Raw genomic sequence first — 26,358 nt, 5'->3', positions numbered from 1 at the left:
TTTAGTATCGAGTGAGTGGTTTACATTTGAATGCGCTCTCTAATTAGGCACGAGCCAAATTTGACTTGGGTCTGATGCGTACCAATTGGGCCCAGGCCAAATCATCAACCGTTTGATCACGGCTATAGTGCCCCTCCTTCTGAGGAGACATTACGATTACTTGTACAGTAGACTTTGCACAAGTCGGATATTTTGGGACCGTAAAAATGTGTCGTCCGACCTGAGTGATATCCGAGTTGGATGTTGAAGTCACAAAAAATTATCTAAAATCATCCGAGTTGAACAGTTATCCGAGTCGATCGGTTCCGACTCGAGAGGAGTCTACTACAGTCGCAACAACTTCAACACTACAAAAAAGCTTGTAAACGTAATCAGCTGAAAAGAGTCGACCTTCTCTCGATGAGATACGATCGACATTCGTAATCGATCGACGGATTAAGTGACATAAAGGTAGTCGGGGTGAGCGGTGAGCATACGCTAGCTCGCTCAGCTTCATTAGTAATCATATATATATGAGATGCTTTTATTTGTAATTAAAAGCAGACATTCATGCTACGCATTAACGCATCTTACGACGACGACAATGAACGAGAGACGAGAACTTATCGAACGGACTCTCGGATATGTTTACTCCGTTTACTATATACGATACGTACTCAACTACTGATACCGCTAGTACTACGCGAGAAGGATTTCACCACATCCATCTATAAACTAATTATGAATATTACGTGTTCGAAAAAGCATAGAACTCAGTAGGAAATAGCAGTAAAGATCAGAGGCTCTTCAATCCTCCTAAAGCCGCGATCAGACGAGCATTTTTGGCCCGTGCCAAATTTGGCCCTGAACAACTGTTCACATGGGTACCAAATGGGCCCAAGCCTGTTTGGCCCATGCCAAATTTGGCCCAGAAAAACTGTTCACACGGGTCCCAAATTGGCCCAGGTTTGTTTGGCCCTGGCCAAATTGAGCCCGACCAAAAGCGTCAGACCAGGTTCAAGCCAACTTCAAGCCAGGTCAAACGATTGCGTTTGAATTGCAACTGGGCCAAATTTGGCTCAGGTCTGATCTGTGCCAATTTGGCACGGGCCAAATCGTCTCCGCGTTATCTCGGCTTGACAGCATTATTCTCCATTGCCAGGATTCGAACTGCATCACAGGTAAAAAAACTGCGCACTAGATGCTCTGCCGTAGTAGCTATCATATGTTATGTCGATTAATGAAACGGGTTAATAGATTTGGTAAAGCATCCGCGGAGCCAATTAGAATTAATTCTAATCGTTGATAGAAGGTTGTCAATAACACCTAGGGATGTTTAAAACCCCCTACCCCCAGTCCGCTGGTAATTAACTCAGAAAAAATGACAACTTCTTTGAGACGTTTCTAGCAAATAATACGATTAAAACCAAAATCATTATGTAGATTTACTATTAAACGAACAACCAATTGAGTTTGAAAATTGAAATAGTCACTGTTTATTTCTGTAGATCTTAATATAGATGACCCACTACAACACTTTCACATTACATAATTTTGTTGTCAACTCAATATCGCGTAAGATGATTACTAGTTTGAAGTCGAAATTCCAATAAACTATCGGTTCGGACTTTTTCATTATCAGCGCAGAATTTTCGTTTTTAAAAGAGCCTCAGCAAAATACAGCCATGAATATCAGCACTTCGATTGCCGCAATGAAATATTGATTACGTATCTGAACAATGGTGATATGCTAGGTTTATTGCACGCCATTTTCAAGTGCATAGGTATAATAACAATAATCCAATCTTGTTATGGAATATGCGTGAAAATGAAACTACTAATCTAGTTAAGAAATTATTCAACAGCTATACTGAAGTACATTTATCTTTAGGTCCAGTAGACACACGAAGGGTGGATAAAATAATTATTTAGCTGAGGGTGCAGGGGAAAATGTCAAGTTAAGCTGCGATCGATATAAGCATTTCTAGCCCGTGCCTAGTTAGGCCGACCAAAAACGTGGGACCGAGCCCGAGCCAAATTTTAGCACGAGACAAATGATTACATGTGAATTGCAACTGGTTCCGGAAGTGACTCACTTCGCTTTGTTTAAGCATTGGTCAGTATCAAGTGAGTGGTTTACATGGCGAGTGGTGAACGCGCTTTGTAATCAGGTACGGGCCAAATTTGACTCGCATCTGATCCGTGTCAAATTTGGTCCGAGCCAAATCGTCTCCGTTTGATCGCAGCTTTAATGCACTGACACCGAACGAGCGCAACAGCGAATAATGAAATTAAGGTCATCCTCTGGTATTTCTCGTGAAAGTGTGGAGATTCAACTATGACTAGACTGGACTGATTTTAATGAAACCGGACAAATTTGGTATCGAGGACAATTCAATCACCCACCAAATATTGGCACAACTGACACAAACAGACGAATCTTATACCTCGATGACCCTTAGACTTAATGATCGAGCTTGTAAGATACAATTAGCTGAATGGAAGGCACGATAAGTGATTTGTATGATGAAACTAATGACCCCCGTCAGACCAGGCCAATTTTAGGAATACGCTTCGAAATTATACTAGGGGTTCACTTCATCTCGTCGAAGGAGTTCACCAACCGCTGAATTGGTATAATTCATAATTAAAAACGCTATACCCTTTGGTACCCTTCACTGGTTTTTGCTTCTAGCGGCATATTGCCTGGCCACAAAGTACATATGTACGCACGATTTTGCGCGATTCCATGCAACAAACAAAATCAATTTTCTCATTTAGTATTAAGTGTGAGTTTTGTGTTGAAACTAATGATAATGGTAATAATTGTCATTTATATAGCGCAGGTATCCTAACCAGAGTCAGTTCAAATGCGCTCCAAATTTGGTCTTATGACCCCTAGCCTATAACGCTATTTCATGTATAAGTCATCTCTCCCTGGGGTAACATCCGAGCAACGACTAGGCGCTCAGGAGTTATCTATCAGGCCAGGTACCCATTTTCTCCTTGGTGGGAGAGGCAATGAGGTTAAGTATCTTGCCGGAGGACACTAAGGTAATCTATGGGGTTCGAACCCATGACCTGACCAGAGTCAAACGCTCTAACCACTCGCCCACAATGCTAGCTCAAACTAACGAGTTTTCCCTCTAAATCCAGGCCTAACTCAAACTCGAATGAGAACGAAAACTACTCGACTATTTTTCTTGTCTTATCGTACATATATCAAGAACAAAAATAAGAGTAATTCCGCCGCTAAGTAGGACACTACGGTAAAACAATGTCGATTCCACGAATGTCAAACTACTAGTTTGAACAAACGGCTACAGAAATTTATGAAAATGTTTACGCGCGAATAGCGCATGAATTACGAAAAAATCGGAATAAACGTGGGAAACGCGATTGTACCGCGGAGTTCCAGTTCCCATTGACTTAATTCACGACGACGACGACAACAGTATCAATGTTTGTAATTAGCCAGCAGTGTCACCTAGTACAACTTCGCCAACGGCCACCATACTAGACTTTTCCAATGATATCATCGTCAACTACTAAGGCGTTAACGATCAACTTAATTAGCGACAACAATCGTTTCCAACATAAAACTACGCAAATATGACGCATACGACAATTACATTTCATATGACAAATGTCTCCTGCTGGGAACTTGCTCTACTAGATAGACTATGAGCAATGTCAACTTCACTTATACAACAAACTGTAACTTACATTACTGTAACTCAGTAATGGCTTTATAGGCCCGGTTTTATAGACTGGTATCAACTTTTTAACCCAAGGATATAACTCAATTCATTTCCAATCGAGTTAACCCCCCCCCCCCGGGTTAAAGTTAAGGTTAAGGTTAAAGTTAAAGGCCGAGGAGTATGGATGCTAGTTAACCGGGTGGCAAACACTTGAGATCGGCCATCCCACTAACTACAGTATCTTGTTTATAATGTTTAGAGTGAGCAAGGTTGGCTCACAACAGAAAAGTAGGTCACGCACAGTTAAATTTGACAAATTCATAAAAGTTTTCATATCAAGTTCTAAACTAATTTTAAGTAATCTAGTCATAGTGGGAATGAAAATCTGATGCTAGCGATCTTTTTTTGAAGAGATAGGGCCAAGATTAAAGATTTTAGAGACATTTCAAATTTTTTGAAAATCATTAATTTTTATCCGATTTCCATGAAATTTGGACACAACATTGATGGTAGATAGCTAAACAAGTGTACGAAATTTCAGACTGATCCATTGACCATAGAAAAAGTTTTGATGTTGCCAAATTTTGGTACTATGAATGAGGCTATGTTTTGTTTGTGTATACTGATGACTATAGGTATCAAATTACTGTTCATGTGCTCTGTGAGCTACACTAATTCACTGGATAACTCCTCCCTCTATGTCATTCAAAGATTCAAATTTTGAAGGAAATACCAACTAAAAAGCTTAATTTCTCATAGAGGAGGACCTAAAACACATTTTTGACTGCAGAAATGAATACATTACACATTAACACAGTGCTGACTAATTAATACCCTATAGTGCTGGAGAAAATTTGAAAATTCTCAAAAATTCCACCCTAGTGTGTTGAACAATGGGAATACCACTATAGTGCGTCTACACCGCAGTGCGGTGTATCGTTAGTTACTATTATTTCACTATGTTTGACACTTGCTGCCATTTTTCAATAGAGATAATTACAAATTACTAATTACATCAATACACCGCAGTGCGGTGTACTAGCAAAATCCATCACTGATTTATACACCGCACTGCGGTGTAGACGCACTGAAAGGGTTAATACATATGTCTGACAAAAAGGAGGGTCCAAATCGGATAACTGACAGAGAAAATAGGAGATTTCCAGTTTCAACCGTTGGAGCTCTCCACTGCACTATTGCTTCATGGGTACTGCCATCTTTGACATTGATTGGGCTTTTATACTGCTCCTCGGCCTTTAATAACAGTCGATTAAACCGGGCCCAGATGTTTAAGGACTGGGAGATACATTAGATTATCATCAACGCTTATTCATCAGGGTGGCCACTTTTATTTGACTTGCTTCTTCGCTGAATTATCCTAGACTATTCCCCGACATGCACGTTGTTTTCCCCGACTCGATCTGTTAAGAATCCAATCAATTAACACAGTCAAATATGTAAGACATAGACAGAAACTTTTTGATTTTACATGCAATCTAGCAAACAAATGACCCTGATTTTAAGCATTTTTTTAATAAAATTCCCTGACTCTTTTAAAGATAATTCCCTGACTTTCCCTGCTTTCCAGTTAAGTGGCTACCCTGTTCATCTACAAACTTGTGTCACTAGGATGATTACTCCCCCACCCTCACTCATCAGGCTGAATCTTAATCTTAGATATGTAATGTATATAATACAGTCACTAGGCTAATTTGCAGCTGGTGGGAACAGTTCAATTCATTTCGCGAGGACATCATCTCAATTAATAATTGGATAGAGCACGATCGATACCAATATAAATCACGATCGCGTCGAAGGGATCTGGCAATGTCAGAATGTGGTCTCTTCGCCGCGTTGAAAAAAGTACGAAGTGACACCTCGCGCGATGACAATTTCCTCCCACTGAGCCTGTTTATTTGACCCGGATAATCTGCATGTGCGTGTTCATTCCCCGAGCGACGAACGACTCCATCTCGGTGTTTGTTTCGTGATGGTTCCACGGGGTTGCTGCTTTTACCGTAAATAAAATCCGAAACGCCTTCTCTCGCCGAGATGCGAACGCCTACGAATCAGGGATGGCGAGAAAGACAATCAAAAGAGATATATTCGTATCGGGAACAGAAAGGAAAGGTTTCACACGCATAATCAACGGGTAGCAAACCAGTGTCAAGGGCAAAGGGGGTTGGTTGTAGTCAGTCGAGAAGGTACACAATATCCGTGCAAAACAAACGAGAGAATAATATATACAGCAATGTTTCTTCTAGGCATCTAAATCTTGTAGCTTGTTTCCCACAGTAACACGAATTAACAATTGGCAAGTTTTTCCAAGTATTTCATGGTTGATTTTTCAATGTCCCCAACTGGAAAATGGGGCCTTCGTAACAATGAACAGATATATCATCATAGTAACGGGATACCAGTGTACTACAGTCAATATTTTAGTGGTGACTGGTTCATAAAGATGACTTTCAAGAGAAATCGCTGAAGAAAGTTGTCCTTGGCAAATGTAATACACAAAATGAAAACGACTATCCCAAATATTTCCCCGATTAGAGAAAGATTTCTCAAATTCCCAAACATTTCCCAATTTCCCCGTAATGTGGCGACCATGTTGTAGAAAATGCTAACATTTATTTGAAATTCAATGAATTGTCTTTTTGTCGAGTCTTGTAGATTTGCTCCATACGATTAGCACTCTCTTTTTTACATTTCTATCTAACAAAACATAAACATTTACATAATGTCTCTATCGTATCACTTCTGATGTCAGATTGTATTTTATATTTCGATATGGTGGTCGACAGATAAGGATATCAAATCCAACAGATCTATCACTGATGCACATTCGCGATGTAACTGTAATGAAAACCTGCCATGGTGCAAATACAATGGCAAAATGGATGGTTATATGGGGGAATAAATGAAATGTGCTCGTTTAATTGGTTATTTGCAAAATTTTCAAATGGCTATGATTTATGGGAATTTTTTTCACAAAGTTTTCAAAAGGAAAGAACTTCTAATCTGGCTTATTTTTTGCCCAAAATATAAGTGTCATAAACCCAAAAAACATTTATGCAAATGTTTCGATTTTTCACCATTGATTTAGGAATTTATGAATATTGTCGATAGTTTATCAATAAGGGGGGAAATATTTTTCTAGTTACATGAATTTTTGAAAAAAAGTGATAATAAATGAAAACGTATCTTGAAAGTCAAGCCAAAAATGGAATTTGGGTCGCATTCATTAGAGGAAAATGTAGATGATTATCATTGACCCCATTCAGCTGAAAAAAGTGGACACACTTTTTGAAGAATGAAATAAGTTTTATAAAGAAATTGACACAGGATGAGTACTTATCAGTATGAAGTGAAAGTTGATGAAAGCTAAGTACTTGGCCCAGATCAGATCAAATTTGCCCGTGCTGAGCACGTTCACATGTAAACCACTCACTCCATACTAAAAAATGCTTAAACAAAATGAGTAACTTCCAGAATCAGTAGCAATTCACAAGCATTGAATTGACCCGTGATAAAATTTAGCTCAGGCCTGGTCACAAACACGCACAGACCCATTTTGCGCCAGTATGAACAGTTATTCCGGACCCATTTGGCACAAGCCAATAATAATATGATCGTGTGTGATTGCGGCTTATATTCGTGGTCGCATCACGTACAGCTGTTGACTCGTGACGGACCGTCATGAAAGACCCGGTTGCTGCTCTTGTCTTCCGTTAATTACGGATCTACTCGACGGCACGTCAGTCATGCATAAAAAAGCGAACCGAAGGCGCCGTTCCCTGCCGGGGACAACGCGACGTGGAGAAATATGATAACCAACCGTTCCGCGGACGAATAATCAATAGTAGTTATGCGAACGGGGACGCGCGCGGGAGAGATTGATAGAATACAAGAGGATGCACGATGATCGCAACCGTTTTAAGAATTACCACGCGAGCGTTCTTATACAGCCGAGGTCAAAATCCGGGAATCCGAGGAATATATTAGTTTAGAATGTTACAATTCATTCACGAATCACGTCTTGACAAAGAAACGCATAGTCAATAACATATCCAAATTCCAGGTGTTTTGCAAAATTTGTTGAATTCCATGAGTTTTCGCCAAATCTTTAAAGATTTTAATGACTCTGATTTTCCTGATGTTTCATCGCTCGTAAGGTTAATAGACCTTTTTCGTTGAATTTTACCACTGGCACTGGCCACACTTGTTTGATCTGAATGGTCAGCCATTTTGAATTTTTTCAAGTTAGTCTTAAGTTGGTCTTAACTGAGACTAGTGCTAAGACCTGTTTCTGCAACAGGTAGAATAGACCAACTTAGTTAAGACCAAAATAAATGGCTAAGACCAACTATTGACTTAAGTTGGTCTTAATTTTAAGTCATGACTGTGCAACTGGCCCCTGGTTATTAAGGTCAGTGGCCACTCTGAATATATCATTTGTCAGTTATCAATGGTAATCACAGAATTAATACGCGACTTATATGTAATAAAAAAGACGTTCCAGTTGAAAGCTGACAAATATGGCAATAAATATTACAAAACAATGTATTACTGAATATTCCAGCTTATGAATATTACAGATTTGTTCACTACTGTTCATACAACGGCGAACAAACAATACAGGGTTAACGTTCCGGGATTTCGGAAGGACGGTTAACTATAATTACGATAATTATAACGTACCGAAATGATAATGGTCAGTCAGACCACCGTTTACCCTATCGGAACAGACAATTTACCTAGCGTTACAATGATTCACGGCAAATTTCACCGAATAATTCGCTTTGCGACGTACGTTCATCGACTGGTTGCGACGAACCTAAAGACAAATTCCAGAATTCATCAGCGCAAGAAACACGGCTTAATCCATAGACAATAGTCGGGCCAATCACGTGCCCGCGAGGCGTAGCGATTAAAGTTGTTGGCTGCTGGTTTCTATATAGGGTAAAGTTCAAACTCTATAGAGTACGAATTTGATTTATCTAACAGCCGAATCAAATTAACTAAGCACGCCGATTTCTTTCTAAGGCATAAGTGTCGAGTATTTTTACGCCGCGATGGGTCTTTTTACGGCATAATTACGGCCGGCAATGAAGACGTACGTACTTATTTCGGGAACTTTTTCGGCCATCGGTGATTAAACGAGGGGTATATATGATTATCAAACGTATTCGCTATTAATCTGCTTAATGAAAAACCAATTTGCCAAACGACTAAGCCGAACGACCTTGCGAGACATGTCCTTCTGTTACACATAATAATTCACGGCAAATTGACCTTTAATGAGCTTTCTTCATACGCAGGATTAAAAACCAAGCGGCTCGACTTTATTTACGGGTGTTTAGATAATCGCGTAGATCCACCGTGCACAATAACAGCCTGCCATAACAATATACATTACGACGGACGTTCTATATTGAACTAGTACTCGGGACCCGGTTCCACAGTTCTGTGTTAAGATTTGACTCAGAGATTACTAATTGAAAATGAACTAATTTCAACTCAAGAGTTAACCCTAACTCACAACTGTGGAACTGGGTCCTGGTTAGCAAAAACCTGGCATGACAAACAAACCTAACAAATCTATGAAATGAGTTTGATCTGGTTTTATCTGAAGAGTGGACTGAACAGGCCGCTGATACAAGGGGCCGATCCAGGGGGACTCGCGAGACTTTTAAAAGTCCATCAAATTTTTTTTTGAGTGCTCTTTTCGACTATGTCAACAAATAGAATTGATCATTTCAGTGCGGTGGTACCCCTAATATTGCCTTTGAGGAGTGCCTTTTTGAGATATGAAAACTTCTAAAACCTCAGTGCGGGAGTAAACATAATATTGTCTTTTTGGACACATGTCCTTTCGCGATGTGACAAGTTCTTCAAATGTCCCCTCAGTGCGGGAATACACATACTATTGTCTTTTTAGACATCAGCATCTTTTTGTGATGTGACAAGTTCTTCAAATGGCCCCTCAGTGTGGGAATACACATAATATCGTCTTTTTGGACATCAGTGTCCTTTTGGACATCAGTGTCCTTTTGCGATGTGACAAGTTCTTCAAATGGCCATTCAGTGCAGGAATACACATAATATTATCTTTTTGGACATCAGTATCCTTTTGCCATATGACAAATTCTTCAATATCGGCCTCTGGATCCACCACTACTAAAACGATACATTAAATTCGCTAGACCTATATATACTTATAAGAAAATACACAGGAGATATACGTTATTAATGTTTTTTGATCATGACACAAGTCAAGTTCAGGTGGCATTGAATCAAATTCTGGTCTTTAAAACGCGCGTACAGTGAAAAGAGATATCGTTCTGCATTCATTATTCCACGAGACCCAGTTCTCATAGCCCCTAAATTAATTTTCTGATATATGGTTTTTTCGTACAATGAAAGTGAGAATTTTAAGCCGCGAAAAGGGGTTCGTTTTATAAACATAAAATGTTTGCTATCCGATATCAGGGTGGTCGTTTTTTTTTCTTCTTCTTTTTCCCTTACTATTCCCTGACATGTACGGCGTTGCCTGACATTATATGTCTGTTGTTTTCTGACTCAATCTACTCAAGAATCCAATCAATTAACAGTTAAATACGTAATACATAGATGGAAACTGCTTGATTTTAGCCACCATCTATAGAAATATCAACAAAGTTTTCCCTGTTTAACCCTTTCAGTGCGTCTACACTGCAGTACGGTGTACGAATCAGTGATCGAATTTGCTAGTACACCGCACGGTGGTGTATTGATTTAATTAGTAATTACTAATTATCTCTCTTGAAATATGGCAGCATCGGTCAAACATAGTGAAATATTAGTAACTAATGATACACTGCACCGTGGTGTAGACGCACTATAGTGCGTTTCCCGTTATTCAACACACTAGGGTGGAATTTTTCAGAATTTTCAAATTATCTTCAGCACTATAGGGTATTGATTAGCCAGCACTGAAAGGGTTAACGGCTTTTTCTTTTTTTGGAAAATTCCCTGACTATCTTAAAAAGTTCTCCGACATTTCCCTGATTTCCAGGTAGATGGTCCTCCCCCAAAAAAGTTTAGTTATCTCCATAAGATGTGTGAAGCAGACGCGTTACACTTACAACTATTACAACTTAAATACATGTATATCGAATACGTTCATTTACTGAGACCTTCGTCATATCAACAGAAATCACTCGAAGGCACCGTCAATTTCAACCAAGTTAAAAAGAAGGCTCGAGCCCGGACGCGCGAACGTAAACGAACAAATCATTTGCTTCCGATTATGACATGCGTATTCGAGTTATCAAAATCATTTGAAAAAGGTTGCGAAACTGAGGCCATGATAATGGTAAGAAGCAGGACGGATATCCCGATTAGCCAGCCGGGAAGCATCATCATTATCGGCGAATGATCCATAACACGTCGGTATCCGTCCCCGGATCGGATATTTATCATCCCAGTTAAGGTAATCATCGTCACATCAGCAACACTTCGAGGGATTGATTCTGTGAATATCGCGTTACAAGGGTTATACACTGATAAGTTTTTATTCGCCATTAATCACGATTTTCGAACGTGATTACGACGTTTGATTAAACTCCAGAGCGCGCCGTGCGAAAACATAACCGTAAATTTATTTCGTTCCAACAATATTCTGCGAGTATATTCGGCGTTAACAAGAAAAGACCAGCAGTAACCTTCATCGATATATAAGCCAAACACTACAGCGATTAGCGAACATTTTCTTCTTTCACTCGCGCGCGAGCGAGAATTTCTAGAGATAAAAAAAAACTCACTGCACGTTTGTTTGGATCAGATCGTTTGATAGAGAACATTTTTAAAAAGTTTAGCGGCTAGAAGTATGAATGAGCGATTTCATTAAATTTCAAACCACTAAGCATAGATTGGAAAATGCGAGTTGAGTTTATATGTTCTGGTCTCTGAGGAAAACTTTTTTTTAACGTGCGCCATGAGAAACTATACATATAATAGATATATGAAAAACATACTCCGAGATTATTCATCGCAAACATAATCATACAAATTCCAATATATAAATGCAATATAAATGCAATTTCCAGTATCCTGGGAGTACATTTGCAGACGTACATCACTGTTCTCCATATCCTGGAATTTGAAAGAGACTATATCCTTTGTTTATTGTATATCATGATGGCTACTGAAGCAGCAAGGCTTTCGATCCCCCCAAAAAATACGGAAAATCTTAGTTAAATTTTTGGTATAATCTATTTCTGGTAGAGGCAGCTGATATTGAAATAAGGGGTGCCTGATTTCAGGGGGTGGGTGTGAAAATGAAAGGGGTGGCTGCCCCATAGAACCTGTAGCAGAAAACACTGCTACATATATATGTGAAAGTTTCAACAGCTTCAAGGCTTGATGATGATGATCAAAAAATAAATGGTGAAAGACGATTTATCTTTTGAGGCTGCCTGTTGTCGATTACTCTTGAACCCTCAAACTAAGAGCGTAGTTTCACATCACCCCGCCGCAGACAGACTGCAGGTATCAATAAAGCTATCTCACGGAACGTGATAACTACAATAATTAGCCGAAGATGAATCATAGAAATAAGGCATAAGCTTGAAGCTTTTCCTGGTTCAAGTTGGAGTAAAGACTTTTGGCAGTATCCCGCTAAAACTCTACAGATAAACGACCATAAGAATATAAAAATGGACAAATGATCTTCAACCTTGTAATATTGCTATTTCCAAAATTTCGATGTATTAAATTAGGCAGCCAGAAAAATTCACCCCAATCAGTCGCTTGTCGGTTCAGACTGGTTGGAAGATTTTTTGAATGAACCCGAACCGAATTTCCCAATCATGTACTTCAATAAAAAAAAAAAAATATGTAAACTCGACTGCCTATCACACATTTATATCTGTAACTCGATTTCCGATTTCAAAATCAAACCCCCTGTTTCGCTCCCGGCAGGTGTGGTGGGTCTGTAAGGGACACTCAATCAGAAAATCAAACGAAATTTACCAACCAAATAAATAACAGGGACAATCCCTATTTTAAGATTTAAAAAAACTCTTCGGATGATAACTTCGGAAACATTTCCGCTTTCCAAATAAGGATTAGCTCTCCGAAAAGCTCGCATTAACACCATCGACTGGCTTGAACTATATCTACAGATACATTTCCCTCGACGCGAATAAATCATGTTCTGTCCCGTTATAAATCGGCCACGATACGGCCTGTATACGCAATCTGATAATACTGGTTTAATTGAATCCCGATATCGGAGATTCTCCGTGTCGGTCTGCCCGAGCGCAGCACCGCGCAACGCGTGAGTCTGGTGTAAATCTCACAGCTGGTTGAGATTTTATAGATCATGATAATGGTGCGATATGATATTAAATACCAAGCCCGTGCCGAGCTTTTTTGAGGGGCAGCTTTTTCTTTTTCAAGAAAAGTGCCCTTTTTCAAGAAAAAGGGCACTTTTTCACTGGAAAAAGGGCACTTAATGATTTATCGAAAAAAGGGCAGCTATCGTAAATATGAAGTGCCCAGGTACCTGAATAAATCATTTGAGAATTGATTACTTGGCATTTTCGAAAAAAAAACTTAAAATTTTATCCAAATTTTCGAAAAAAAAATCTTAACCCAAATTATTGAAAACTTTTTAAAGGGCAAATTGAAAATTTGTGAAAAGTGAAAGGAGCAACAAGCTTTTCATTGGTAAAAGGAACAATGAGCTTTTCAACTCGGTGAAAGGAACATTGAGCTTTTCAACTCGAGAAAGGAGCAACGAGCTTTGTTGAGTATGGACACAATATTCATTTCTAATTTTTCTAAAAATATCATCAAAATTATTATTATTATTATTATCATTATTATTATTATTATTCGATAATTTCATGAATGTGCTTGGGAACCAACAGTCTATATTCTGTCCTCTTAACTGGTCGATCTAACGTGCATCGAAGCTAGCAGTCTCTTCTAATGCTCCAGCGCCTTAGCACCTTATGAAGGCTCCTCTTGTACCCCATGTCTCATGTGTTAACAAACTTCTGCCTGATGATCTTAGCAAGCCGTCATATTCGCTATTTCCAGTGTCCCCGGTGCAATCAACGTACTCAACGAAAACTATGGACTCCAGGTAAATAACTGTCTATTACACCATCGATTCATAACAATAAACACCGGCTAGTTGTTAACAACTGCGACAATGGTCATACCTACCGGGACTGTAAGCCGGACTTATCTGTCCGACGGCAAGGTATCGGGGGACTCACTCGTTCGCTCGCAAGAAAATGGTTTTGGGTCATGCACTCATACGATCCGGCGCCATATCCGGAACGGAAAGTGCGAACGAGCTGACGAATGTCGAAGGGCGTTCACGTGAAAATCCGATTTATCACTTCGCCGGTGTCAGACGAAACGAAGATTGAAAGCCACGCAGGGACGAAGCCGTCTTAGCCGGTCATCAAAAACCTATCAACCCGTTGAATCTTTCCGTCCACGCAAAAACAATCAACAGTTTAGACTCTTCAGGAGACTCGGGCATGAGTCGAACAGCGGTTGAGCCAGAGGAATAAGCCGCAATCACATGAGCATTTTTGGCCCGGGACAAATGTTTGCACTAGTACCAAATGGGCCCATGTCTATTTGGCCCGTCGGACCAGGTCCGAGCGGTGTTAACCGGGTTTGGAATAAATAACGAGACAAGTAGTACTATATAGGTTAACTATTTATTTGACGCACGAGCTTTCACTACTAATGAATCAGGTGAAGCTACTATACACTAGTAGTGAAAGCTCGTGCGTCAAATAAAATAGTTAACCTATAAGTACTACTTGTCTGGTTACTTATTCCAAACCCGTTTGTTTAGGCATTGTTTAGCATCGAGTGAATGGTTTACGCATGAACGAACACTCTATTTAGGCAAGGGCCAAATTTGACTCGGGCCTGATCCGGGTCAAATCGTCTGCGTGCGATCGCGGCTATAAGCCGACCGAGGCCGTCTGAACCACACGACATCAGAAAACATTCAAAATCATATCACTTATGATTGATACGTACTACGTGTCTACACATCAATGCCCCTCGTCGATCCTAATGACGCACCTCTTGTTATTGGTAACTCAGCCACTCTCTCAATGAAATTGAAATGGCAATCGATATTCAGTTCACCCTTCCGATCCGACTATAAATGGAAGCTGCACGTGGTGTGGACTAACCTACGCAATAAGACTTGCAAAATGCGGTTGCTTTCGCACAAACGTCGCTTTATGAATGTTATCATCATTAAATGTTATCATTAAAGGGTGTGCGCTACTTTTATTTCACTTGCTGAGTTTTCCCTGACTATTTCCCTGACATGCACGTTGTTTTCCCCGACTTGATCTGCTAAGAATGCAATCAATTAACACAGTCAAATACATTAAACATAGACGGAAACTGTTTGATTTTACGCGCGATCTAGCGCTCACAATCAAATTTACCTGACTTATCCCTGACTTAAAGCATTTTTACAAAATTCCCTGAATGTTTCGAGACTTTTTTAAAGAAAAGAAATTCCCTGACTCCCCGTGATTTCCAGGTAAGTGGTCACCCCGTATTTTAACAGATGCACAAAATGTACATACCGAGGTTGACCAAGTATTTATCATCAGCCATCGACCGAGAATACTAATTATTTCATATTTACAGAAAGGGTTAATGTATTAAAAGTCACATGGTGCTATAACATATACCAAATACCGTTTTTAAGGAGTCGAAACAAAAAACCTCAATCCAACATTGAAACCAATATTTTCCAATTCACTTATGTGGCGATAGTTTGAATTGGCAACAATTTTGTATTCGAGAGGTTTTCACCAGATTAAAACACTAGAAAACGTACTTGATATCGATATATATATTCATCAACCGACTAACAAGCAATTTCAAAAACCGTTCGACATCGAAATCAAACAATTTTAATAATTTCTCGTTGAACCGACAAATCTAACGAATGAATCCGACAAAACTAAATGTCTCTACTGTGTAATATATGCCGTAATGCAGGTTACGGGTAAAAATCCTTTTAACATTCTTATGTTAAAAACATTTTAATTTTTCTTATGTTGAAAAACATTTATTTTTCAAAAATTTCAAATTTTCCGTAGTGTTTTTCACAATATTCATCTAAGATAATCTGCGACTTTTACCGAGCTACGTGCATAAAAATGACATTATTCTGTGACGAGCTATGATTCTCTATATGAATAGGTCTTGGTCTTTACCTAGAACCTCTCGTGGAAATCCAATTTAGACGACAAGTGTGAAACCTAAAATTCTATTATCAATACATGTTCACAATTAGCGCTCATATTCGATATGCGTGCATAATTACGTATACACCAGAATAGTTACAGATTCCAGCATCACAAGATTCTAATGATAAGATTCTCATGCAAATATCTGAAGATTCCGTAAGGGACTAGTGTATAGGAAATCCAGTCTGTTTATTACGTGCCGTAACAGTAATAGTGTAGCGTATACAACTACAGATTTACAGTTCCATTTTTCCGGCGTATAATTCAGAATAAACCCGAGACAGGCATCAGTTTGTTAGCGATTGCTGTTGATGTACTGGAAATAACTTGATTCCTAACCGTATTAGTAGAAGTGGTCTCCGCGAAGAATACCGATTAGCAGTAACGTGATTCGAATTAGCAGAACTTCGCGGGAATCTCAGCCGTTTTCATCCTCCGTTGACTCATACATACTATTTCACATGGAATGGTCAAACATTTGACTCACAGTTAAATCGCATTTCAACATCATATACCTTATGGTGCTATGTTGAGTTTATTTTCAAAAATTATGGATGTCTCAAACTGAACATACAGCTACATCCCTCAAAATCAATACAAGAGGTCGGTGAACCTTGAGACTTCGTTGAGAAAATTGCAAGTTCAAGACAAGGAGGATGATGAAGAGCCCTATGTCGTTGAACTTGTTTTTAGTGTCTAGTTATGCCACTCGGTGGCGCACTGGGCCCATTCTTTACATTCCATAACTAGACCCCCATACTAACATTGTACCCAAGTTTCTCAAGATTGACCCACCATTAACGATTTTAAGTAGCTGAAAGACAGACTTACTGGGTAGGTTCGATCTCGAGTTTTTTTTAGCCCACTTGGGACTTACGTCCCAGTGGGATTGCATTCACTTTTCCTCCGTAGACGGAATCCAGTTATTTTGGCTAGTTTTATAGACACTTCAATGTAATGTCTTGATATTTGGTTTACATATGTATCCACCATAGACACATATTCAGCCCCCAAAAGTGACCCAGTCACTATCAAGATGGCACACGGATAGGTAGTACGAAAATAAGGGCCGCGTTTGGAAGCCCAAGAATCAATAGATGGTGATACTGCCTCAATCCACCATATGGCTAATTAGCATAACATAGGCTGCCGCATGAATGACGTCATCACCAAAAGCCAATGAGACCAATATTCAGCATGGAATACATCTTCAGCAAAAAATACCAAACTTGTTCATCACTACGGTCATTTCTGCGTAAATGTGGAACGTTAGACGGGAAATTGTATCAAAACGTTTCGTCTTTGATTGAAATGGCACTTATCACACAACGAGTCTACGCTACACCAGTATCATCAATATACATTATTGTGTGAGCGAGTTATTTCCGTAGACAGGTTTCGAGAACAGACAAGGACGAATACTAAGTCAAAAAAACAGACGAATTGGTTAAACTGGTTTATCTTAGCCCTATAATCCATGATGGGACACAGGTTTTAGAGATTTCGGAGGGGGATGGAGATTTAGCATGAGAATCTATTATCTCAGCAACGATGGAATCCTTAGTTACGCCTTCACCGCGAACCTCGCATTAGTTCCAGGGGCCAGTTGCACAGTCGTGACTTTAGTCCAAAAGTTGTCTTAAATCTTAAGACAGGTCTTAAGTTGTAAGATTGGCTATAGAACTAAGTTGGTTTTAGACTGGTCTTAAGTCTATAAGCCAACCGGCCCCAGGGGCTAGTTACATAGTCACAGCTTAGACTTAAGACCAGTCTAAGACAAACTTACTTCTTTAGTTAATCTAACAACGTAAGACCAATATTTTAATTAAAGACCACTTTTGGACTTAAGTCAGGACTGTACAACCAGCCCCAAACAAAATTCCGAGAATGCAGCCATGGCAACCATATGAGTTTCCAAAACGAACCAACTGTCCAAGACCCAAGGTATAGCCGAGACTTCATCTTTCAAGCAGATCCACCATATCCGGACAATATACGGGGAGAATATCATCGATAACAGAAGCTCTGGACGTGAACTGCGGTCAATGTCTTCTTCTACTATCGAGGAAAGCATTATCACCGCATCAATACTATCACCAGGGGAAATAAAGCGGCGAGATCCATCCCCGGAAGAAATGATCGAATGCGAATACGCGCCGCATCGTGTTGCTCAGGTTGAATGGGCAATACGACGAGGAGAGATATAGATCATCTATACGTATTAAATATATCCTGGTGATTACGATTAAATAGACACTTCATTAGTCGTAACGTATATCTAACTATGTAGGAATGAAGTAAGCTTATATATAATATATACATATCATAGATGATTTGTTACTTATTCGCCAGAAACATTGGTTATCATCAATTGGTAATTTTCGTACAAGAAATTAAATCTACGATGTGGGGAGACAATATTTCCAGATATCCCAGCATATATACATGTATATATACATTGAAATTGATTGTAATGAAAATCGTGTATTTCATCAAACTTAAACCTAAAACTTACAAATATAAAATCATTTCTGGCGCCAGTGATTTACAGATTTGAGATTTACAACATAAGGTTAACTTCAACTCATTTCTCTATTTTTTAAACCCACTGCGATTGATGCGATGATGATCATATCATTGATCAGTATCATTGTTCTATCAGTAATAAAAATCATCCAATCCACAAGCAATGCTATCATGTATATTTATATGTGGTGGCCAAATATATGAACACACTTCAAGATTAGTATTTTCAAAATGTTTCTGAATACGCGAACAGACAACTTATTTGTTAACATCTCCGTGTTCATCTCTGGCATTTTTGCGAGACTTTCAGTAGCTAGCTCTGATTAGATTCGATTTGATTACACCCACCCCGACTGACATCCATTGGAAATCTGACAAAACTATCGCATGATTTATAGTACGAACCCCGAAGAGAAACCCCGGGCGTAAATCAATCAGGCAAACAGCGTCTCACGACGACGCAACCGGTGACGCTCGAGATTTTTAAAGATCTGTCATCTAAATTCCGCTTTTTCATCAGACAGATACTTCCATTGTTTCAGGCGCGGTGAGCACCGATTCCATCAAACAGGAAAGGAAAAATGGGACTAATGCAGCGATCGCCGCGAGCGTTTTTGGAACGACTAGTCACACGGGTGCCAAATGGGCCGGTGCCTGTTTGGCCCAACTAAAAACGTTGGACCAGGCGAGTTCCGAATTTTAGGACGCGTCAAATTATTGCGTTTGAATTGCCATAGGTTCCCGAAGTGACTCACTCCGCTTTGTTTAAGCATTGTTTCGTATCAAATGAGTGGTCTGGGTATGAACGCACGGCCGAATTTGACGGCCTGATCCAAAAGCGCGTCCAGGGGGGACTGGAGAAATGGTGCGCTGGTCCCCGACCGTCCAAAAATTCCGGCTCTGCCCTTGTGATCTGTGCCAATTTTGCTAAAATCTCTATTCCCCTTGCCTTTAAAGCCCTGTCTTTTTTTAAACTAGTGGTTGGATCAAATAATTGCAAGATCTATCAGTTCCCACATCCATACGCCCCTCACCGTAAAGACAACGTATAATATTCAAAGGAGTATACGTTAGGAGTTATTTCGCGCTCACAAATTCCCGATAAGTGGGCAAGAGAATAATCGGAAAAATACTCATTTCAGTTCAAATTTCAAGTGTTGCGTCATTCATATTCAAAATAAACTGTTTTCGTCGTCGAACGAGTATTTTGTCACTAATTATTTATGCAGTTATAACGCGAGCATACAGACCTCAGTACTACGTATTCGCAGTTATACCAGCCTACAGAGTGAAAGCAGACGTTTACGCACGCTTCCAAAGAACCAACGTTAATGAATGCGGAATCAACGCGAAAACTAACTCGAAAGTTTACCGACCTCCTTGAAAAAATAACGCGTATATCGCTTAACATTGTCGACGATACAATATTAAGGATACGTGAAGTTATTTGTGATTTGAATTTATCGATAATTGAATTGAATTGGCCAACAACCAGTCCAGCACATCCTCTCAAGAATAATGATCGAAATTTATCAAAAATAAAATGCGAGTTGTGAAATATATTCGATCAGAACATATACGCCAAGATTTACAATTGTGATTGTTATTTCTAAACGCCAATATTGATGACTTAGTGCACATCGACTCACACAGAACCCTTCATGACGTGTACTAGGTATCAATGTGTATTAACATAATTGTAACGGTTTACCATAACGTAAATAAATAATCAACGTAAATAAACATTATTGTAACGGGTTTTTACGGATACGCAACCCCTTGAATAATGCGTACTAGGTATGAATGTAAATAATCAGTATTGTAACAGTTTTTTACGGATACAGAACCCCTTAAATAAAGCGTACTAGGTATCAATGTAAATAAACAGAATTGTAACGGTCTTTTACGGATAAAGAACCCCTTAAATAAAGCGTACTAGGTATCAATGTATGTAAACATTATTGTAATGGTTTTTACAATGGCGTCAATAATGTCCTACCCAATTATGGCACTGCTGAAAAACAACGTCGAAAAACAAAGTTTCATTATATGATGAAAATTATCCATTCGCGCATTGATTTCTAAGATGTCGTATATTCATTGTTCTGTCGTTGTCAACAGTAACGACCATAATACAACGAGACAGACGAGGATGCGCAAACATAATTCGAGTAGCCGCCGCGTGTTTTCTAATGCGACGACAATTAATTCTAGCGCTGCTTTCATTAGCTTTCTTCTTCGAAAAAGGTGTCGAGCCGAATACCACCACGGCATTATTTATCATCTAAGTTGAAGTGCGCTGAATAGTTGCATTTGTCGTCGCGATGAAATAAGGAATAAAAAGTTTTCGTTACTAACATTCGAGATTGGCTTCAGTTTTTTCTCTGCCTGATTATTCGTTTAGATAAACTCATCAAGCGTGGAGTATATATACGTAATGGTAGAATTGTTGTTTCGCTCTTTAAAGAGAGATGATTGAGATACGTTAGGACAGCTATGCCGCGATCACACGGAGACGATTTGGCACGTGCCAAACCAGTACGGATCAGGCCCGTTCATTTTCAGTCCTAGTTATGATTTAAAGGCTATAATTTGTCCCGTGCGAAAATTTGGCTCGGGCCTGGTCCGATTTTTATTCGCAAACAGGCTCGGGCCCATTTGGCACCCGTGTGAACAGTCGTTCCGGGCCCAAATTTGGCCCGGGGCCAAAAACGCTTGTGTGATCGTTGCTATATATACATACAAGGGGATTCCAATGTTCAGAATATTTCATAAAAACAATTATGTGATATGAAAAAAGTACATTAAATAAATAACATGAAATACTAATTGCTTTTTGAAGTTCGCCCAGTTATGCATATAGAAATTCATATGCTTATTAAGCACGGTGCAATAAATACGGTGCAATAAATACTAGTCAAAGATATATAGGGGGTTCATTGTCCAATTATTTGGTTCCACGTTAAACGACAAGACCACATTATTTCCCAGGCCTTGCAGCACCCGTTGTAAGTTAAATGGCAAACTTGTCTGTACTAATGTACTAATAAGAAATAAATAGTGTGCATATTCATAGCATATATATAAATATACTAAAACTATTTGAGAAGTTTAAAACGTCAGGGGTAGATCTTGGAAAATTGAAAGGCTTTGGCCAGTTGCTCAAAAGTTGGTTAAATTTAACCAGTGGATAGTTGACATAGTGACAGTTAAAAGTTCATTGTTACCTTAAACCAACTTTCAAGCAACTGAACGAGACTCATGGACCTTCAGAGATATCGATTGATAGGAGACGAATTTGATAAATTATTCGCGCATGCGAGGACTGACGTTTTAAAAGCCACTTAGACATCTGTCATACGCACAGTATACCGATACAGTTCAGGTGAGATGACGTGTCTCGATAAACGCGTTTCATGATTTATGAAGCCATATTGAAATCGTCGCCGTCAATGCGAGCATTGAAAATTTACTTTAACCCTTTCATTGCTATTCGCTAAAGCGATCATCAAATTTACCCAAGATTTCTCCTTTCCTTTAAACTGGTTTGCTGAAGCTTAGTGGCTGGTATAAAAGACAAACGAACTTTAAACAGGAGACATCGGCAAAACATGTCACATCAAATGCCTTTGAAAATTGATAACATTGCTGAACCAGGAAAATTGGAAGGCTGGAGTCGAGAAAGAAAAGGCAACGCTCCCGATAAGGCAGCCATGACAAAGGACGCAAGCGGGGTGCCACCTTTGGTGTTAAGATATTCTTGAAGAAATATTTCCTAAAAGATGAAAATTCTGAGAGGATGAATGTCAAATTTGTTAAAAGGGCAACCTCATTGGGAAGGCAGGGCCCCAGAAACCCCAGACCACCCCTACGTCCATCCCTGCATGTATTCAGTATGAAATGCGTTTGAAAACTGATTATACTAGTTGGTAGATGAAACCAGTGCCGTTAACCATCCTTCAAAAGTATTTGATATGGGAATTGACTTTGTTCATCCCTATCGATGTGACAAGTAACCTTAAAGCAACGGGTTGTTGGGTCGATACTTGGGCTTATATACATAAGTGCCGGCGGCGATCAATGTGCCCGTACTGAAAATAAGGCTACGCCAACAACTTCAGACTGAAGCAGTACGGACAAATGTACATTCGGCCAATCACGTTAAATAGTATGCGAGGAAACTCCCATTGAATACATGAAGTGTACGCTACAAACTCGAAGTGATCAGTGAAAACAAACAGCATTGCTATGTAATGTTCTACTGTAGTAGCAACTGAAATGACTTTTCTCGCTGGCATTCCAGTGGTTTATAAAAGTGAAAATAAAGTGAATGTCTCATCATATCATATCATATTATATCATATCGTCACAATAAAAGCAAACCGTTGTATATACATGAACATAGCGAATTCCTATCATTCTATAACATGCTTCGGAGTGACCAATATTCTACTACAACTCGGTGATCAAAAATGGCTTTTAGGAAAGATGGCGGCCTCCATAAATCCGGCTATAATAATATCTCGAAATAACCGCGTCCAATCGACGAAATATCGGAAGGCATCAGGCGCGTTGGAAGCAAATTTTGATTGCTGCGACCAATTGCCGATTTTTAACAGGTGTTCTAATATTGCTGTGGCGAATTTATTTCGAGTTCGTCAAAAACGTAGTACAGAAAATAAAAACATCATTTAGTTACTCATTTTCACTTTTGCCACTGCAGTCACAACAGTACCAACCCCCTGAAGCATAAATTAACCGGCAAGTCAATGATAAATCTTCGCGGTAATTCTTACGCAAGGAGGAATATGGGGGCCAACCATATTTTCCGTTAAGTAGCTCGTCTAATAAGAATGATCACAACAAAAACAGAATTACCTGTTTTTCAGAGTCGGCAAGCCATACCTAATACATGATATATATGAAACACTGAGTAATAGGGCATAGTAACAATAGCTACAGAACTATTCATATATACTACTACAAGAACGTCAGACAAATTCTATACAATAAGTCAGTTGCTAAATTATCACTACGAGTTTTTGAAAACTGCACGGTTTTAGGTTAAAACTTTACTCAAGGGTTAATCTATTCTGAGTCCAGATTACAATACTCAATACATGAGTTAATAATAAAAGACTATACAGGGGCTTGAATTATTCAAAAGAAACTGAATCCGCCACGGTCAAACTGTCGATCTATATCTTCTGTTAATAAGTATCTTTTCAGTGCGGATCCTAACGAACAAATATATTAACTATTATGAACAGGGTCCCTACGGATATAAGGAGTTTTCAGGGAGAAAATGTCAAATTCCAAGGAAGTGTCTGCGCCACTTTCATATCCCAATTACAATGAACTTCTCCTAAATCAATGTACTATTTATCTCAGTAAACAGTTAATTCAGTGGTTTTGTTAACAATTTTTATCCTTTACACCATTAAACTCTCTTATTTGGTAACTGCCTAATTGGGTAAAAAAAGATCCTGGACCCAACTGTACCGATTTAGGTGTCGTCTACTGTACAACTACAGACTAGGCAAACATTTCTAACGGCCTATTTCTCAAAATTAAAGGAGTTTAAAGGGGGTTTCGGGCATTTTGCTCAAATCAAAGGAGTTTCAACGCATTTTCTGTTTGGAAAAATTTCTAAGGAATCAAGAAGTCATACAGAACCCTGATTAATGATATCATTATCAATATAATAAATAACAAAAAAAAAAGAAACTCACCATTTCTTGCTCTTCTTCGTTACGTTCGACGTCGACGGCCGACGTTTTGCGACACCGATGGGCCCACCAGCCGTTGTCCTGGCAATACGCCAATATCACCATAATCGGGAAAAACGCGAACGTGATGAACGCCTCCCAGATGTCGACGTAGTTCGGCGTGACGAATTTCACGACGATTAATACCCAGATGTACGCGAAAATCGACCAGAACGACGTCATGCAGAACACGCCGAACTCCTTGATGCGTTTGTAACTCTTCGACGGCACGCTGATGATGCAAATCGCCGTGATCACGAGCAAATTGAACGCGGCGCTGCCGATAATCGTGAACGTGCCCAACGAGCCTGACGGCGTCGGATTGCCGAGGTTCACCGCCGTTTCGATGATAGCCAACACAATCTCCGGCGCGCTGCTGCCGAGCGCCATCAGCGTCAGGTTGGCGACCGTTTCGTTCCAGAAGAGCACCTCAATTTCGACCTTCTCCTTTTTCTCGTCGTCCCACTGGATGATCGTGCGGCGTTTGCTCGTGATCGTCTCGATGCTGCACATGAACACGTCGCTGACGATCGCGATGCCCATGAACAGATAGCCCATCGCGAATATGTACAAGAACCCGCGTAGTCCTTGCGGCCAGAGATTCTCGGCCGGCAACAGCAGCCAGCTCTGGCACACCTTACCCATATTTCCGTACTCGACGATGTATCCATTCGTGAAGTTCGTGTAGACGTGAGGCGCCATGATGTTTTTCGTTTTCTATATAGAATAGTGCTCGTTTCCTGCGCGAGAATACTGTATTCAATTATTATGAAAATCGTTATTCATGTTGAGCGAACTGAAAAATACAACGTAAGAAATTGAACTAATCTTTATTGAATTTAGCCTTAGATCAAATGAGAAAATACAACAAAAGAAATTGAACTAATCTTTACCGAATTTAGCCTCAGATCAAATAGCAATTTGCGCTTCATAGTGTTACATTATTTCATCAAAACTGTTGATGTCATAAATCTTCGTAAATGAATAAAAAAGTGGTAATGGTGGTAGTGAAAAAGAGACCTAAATCTATCGTGACAAACTCAGCTAAATAGAAGCATTTCTTAAAAGGCAATCAGTGGCCAGTAATGTAAAGACAGATAATGATTATTGATGAGCGTGTCACTATTCTATACTCCTTTCTTTTTTAAGGCTGGCTTATGTCGACAAGCGACGCGACGCCTACCGACGCAACTGAGAGCAACCGCGATCGCAGCCCAGCTTATGTCGACTGCGCTCCGATTCGCAGCAACTGAGGCCAACTAGCGGGATATGTGATCCTCCCAGTTGCTTCCCTGCTTATGTCGGTTACGATTGATGTCAACTCAACTAATTGCTGATGGCCAAATAATGAACATTTTGAGAATAGTATATATGAAGGCATGTATCAGCTCTGAATCGACCACAATTCTACCAATTTTGTTTCGAGACCTTCTGTCCAGTCATCTACAATGCTGGAGTTATTTTGTTTGCCTTTGGGACTATTTGAATTTGAAAGTTAATGACTAATTACTAATGACACTATCGTTCAAAATTAGTACTATCTATATGCAGTCTTTCATTGACTGGAACCCCTGCAGTCAGTTCCGTCGCGTTGCAGATGAGCTTCATGTCGGTTACGATCGAAAGCAACTGTCCACCTACTGTAAGCTGGAGTAGAACATGGGCAACTAACTGGATACGGGTTGCGGAGAGTCGGAAGGCGTTGGGTTGCTGTCGCAAGCCGGCTTATGTCAGCAGCAACTGGCAGCCTCTCGTAGGCCACTAATCGGTGATAAACCCAGTTGCGTCAGTAGGCGTAGTCGCTTGTCGACACAAGCCAGCCTTTAAGCTGTTACTTTGCATTGTTTTGACGCAAGTTCGAAAATGACGATAGATGTCGTCTTATAGACATTTTACAGTCCAACATTTTCTTCGAAGGAAGTTTAGCGCTTTATCAGGTGCGAATATTCGGAAAGTACCGCCTGAACTTAGTGGGCGCACTATAGATGATAAACGACCGTAATTAACGCTTCATTAAAATCTTACCAGAACGCATAACAGGCCAAAGCTTATAAGCTATCAGTGAATAACTTAATTCCAAACAGTCAC

The 26,358-nt window shown here is 39.6% G+C and overlaps 1 protein-coding gene across 1 annotated transcript in view; it reads right to left on the bottom strand.

The window, feature by feature from the left end:
* Positions 1-25,018, bottom strand: part of LOC141905682 (sodium/calcium exchanger 1-like) — a 68,742-nt gene extending 43,724 nt beyond the window's left edge. The window contains exon 1 of the mRNA XM_074794655.1: positions 24,235-25,018. Within this exon, the coding sequence (XP_074650756.1) occupies positions 24,235-24,972 (738 nt within the window). The 5' untranslated portion in view covers positions 24,973-25,018. The remainder of the gene's footprint in view (positions 1-24,234) is intronic.
* Between the last annotated feature and the right edge of the window lie 1,340 nt (positions 25,019-26,358).

This window comes from Tubulanus polymorphus, chromosome 5 (assembly GCF_964204645.1).
Source record: "Tubulanus polymorphus chromosome 5, tnTubPoly1.2, whole genome shotgun sequence".
Classification (NCBI taxonomy): Eukaryota; Metazoa; Nemertea; class Palaeonemertea; order Tubulaniformes; family Tubulanidae; genus Tubulanus; species Tubulanus polymorphus.
Note: the sequence above shows the minus strand (reverse complement) of the source record. Positions and strands in the feature narration are given on the sequence as shown.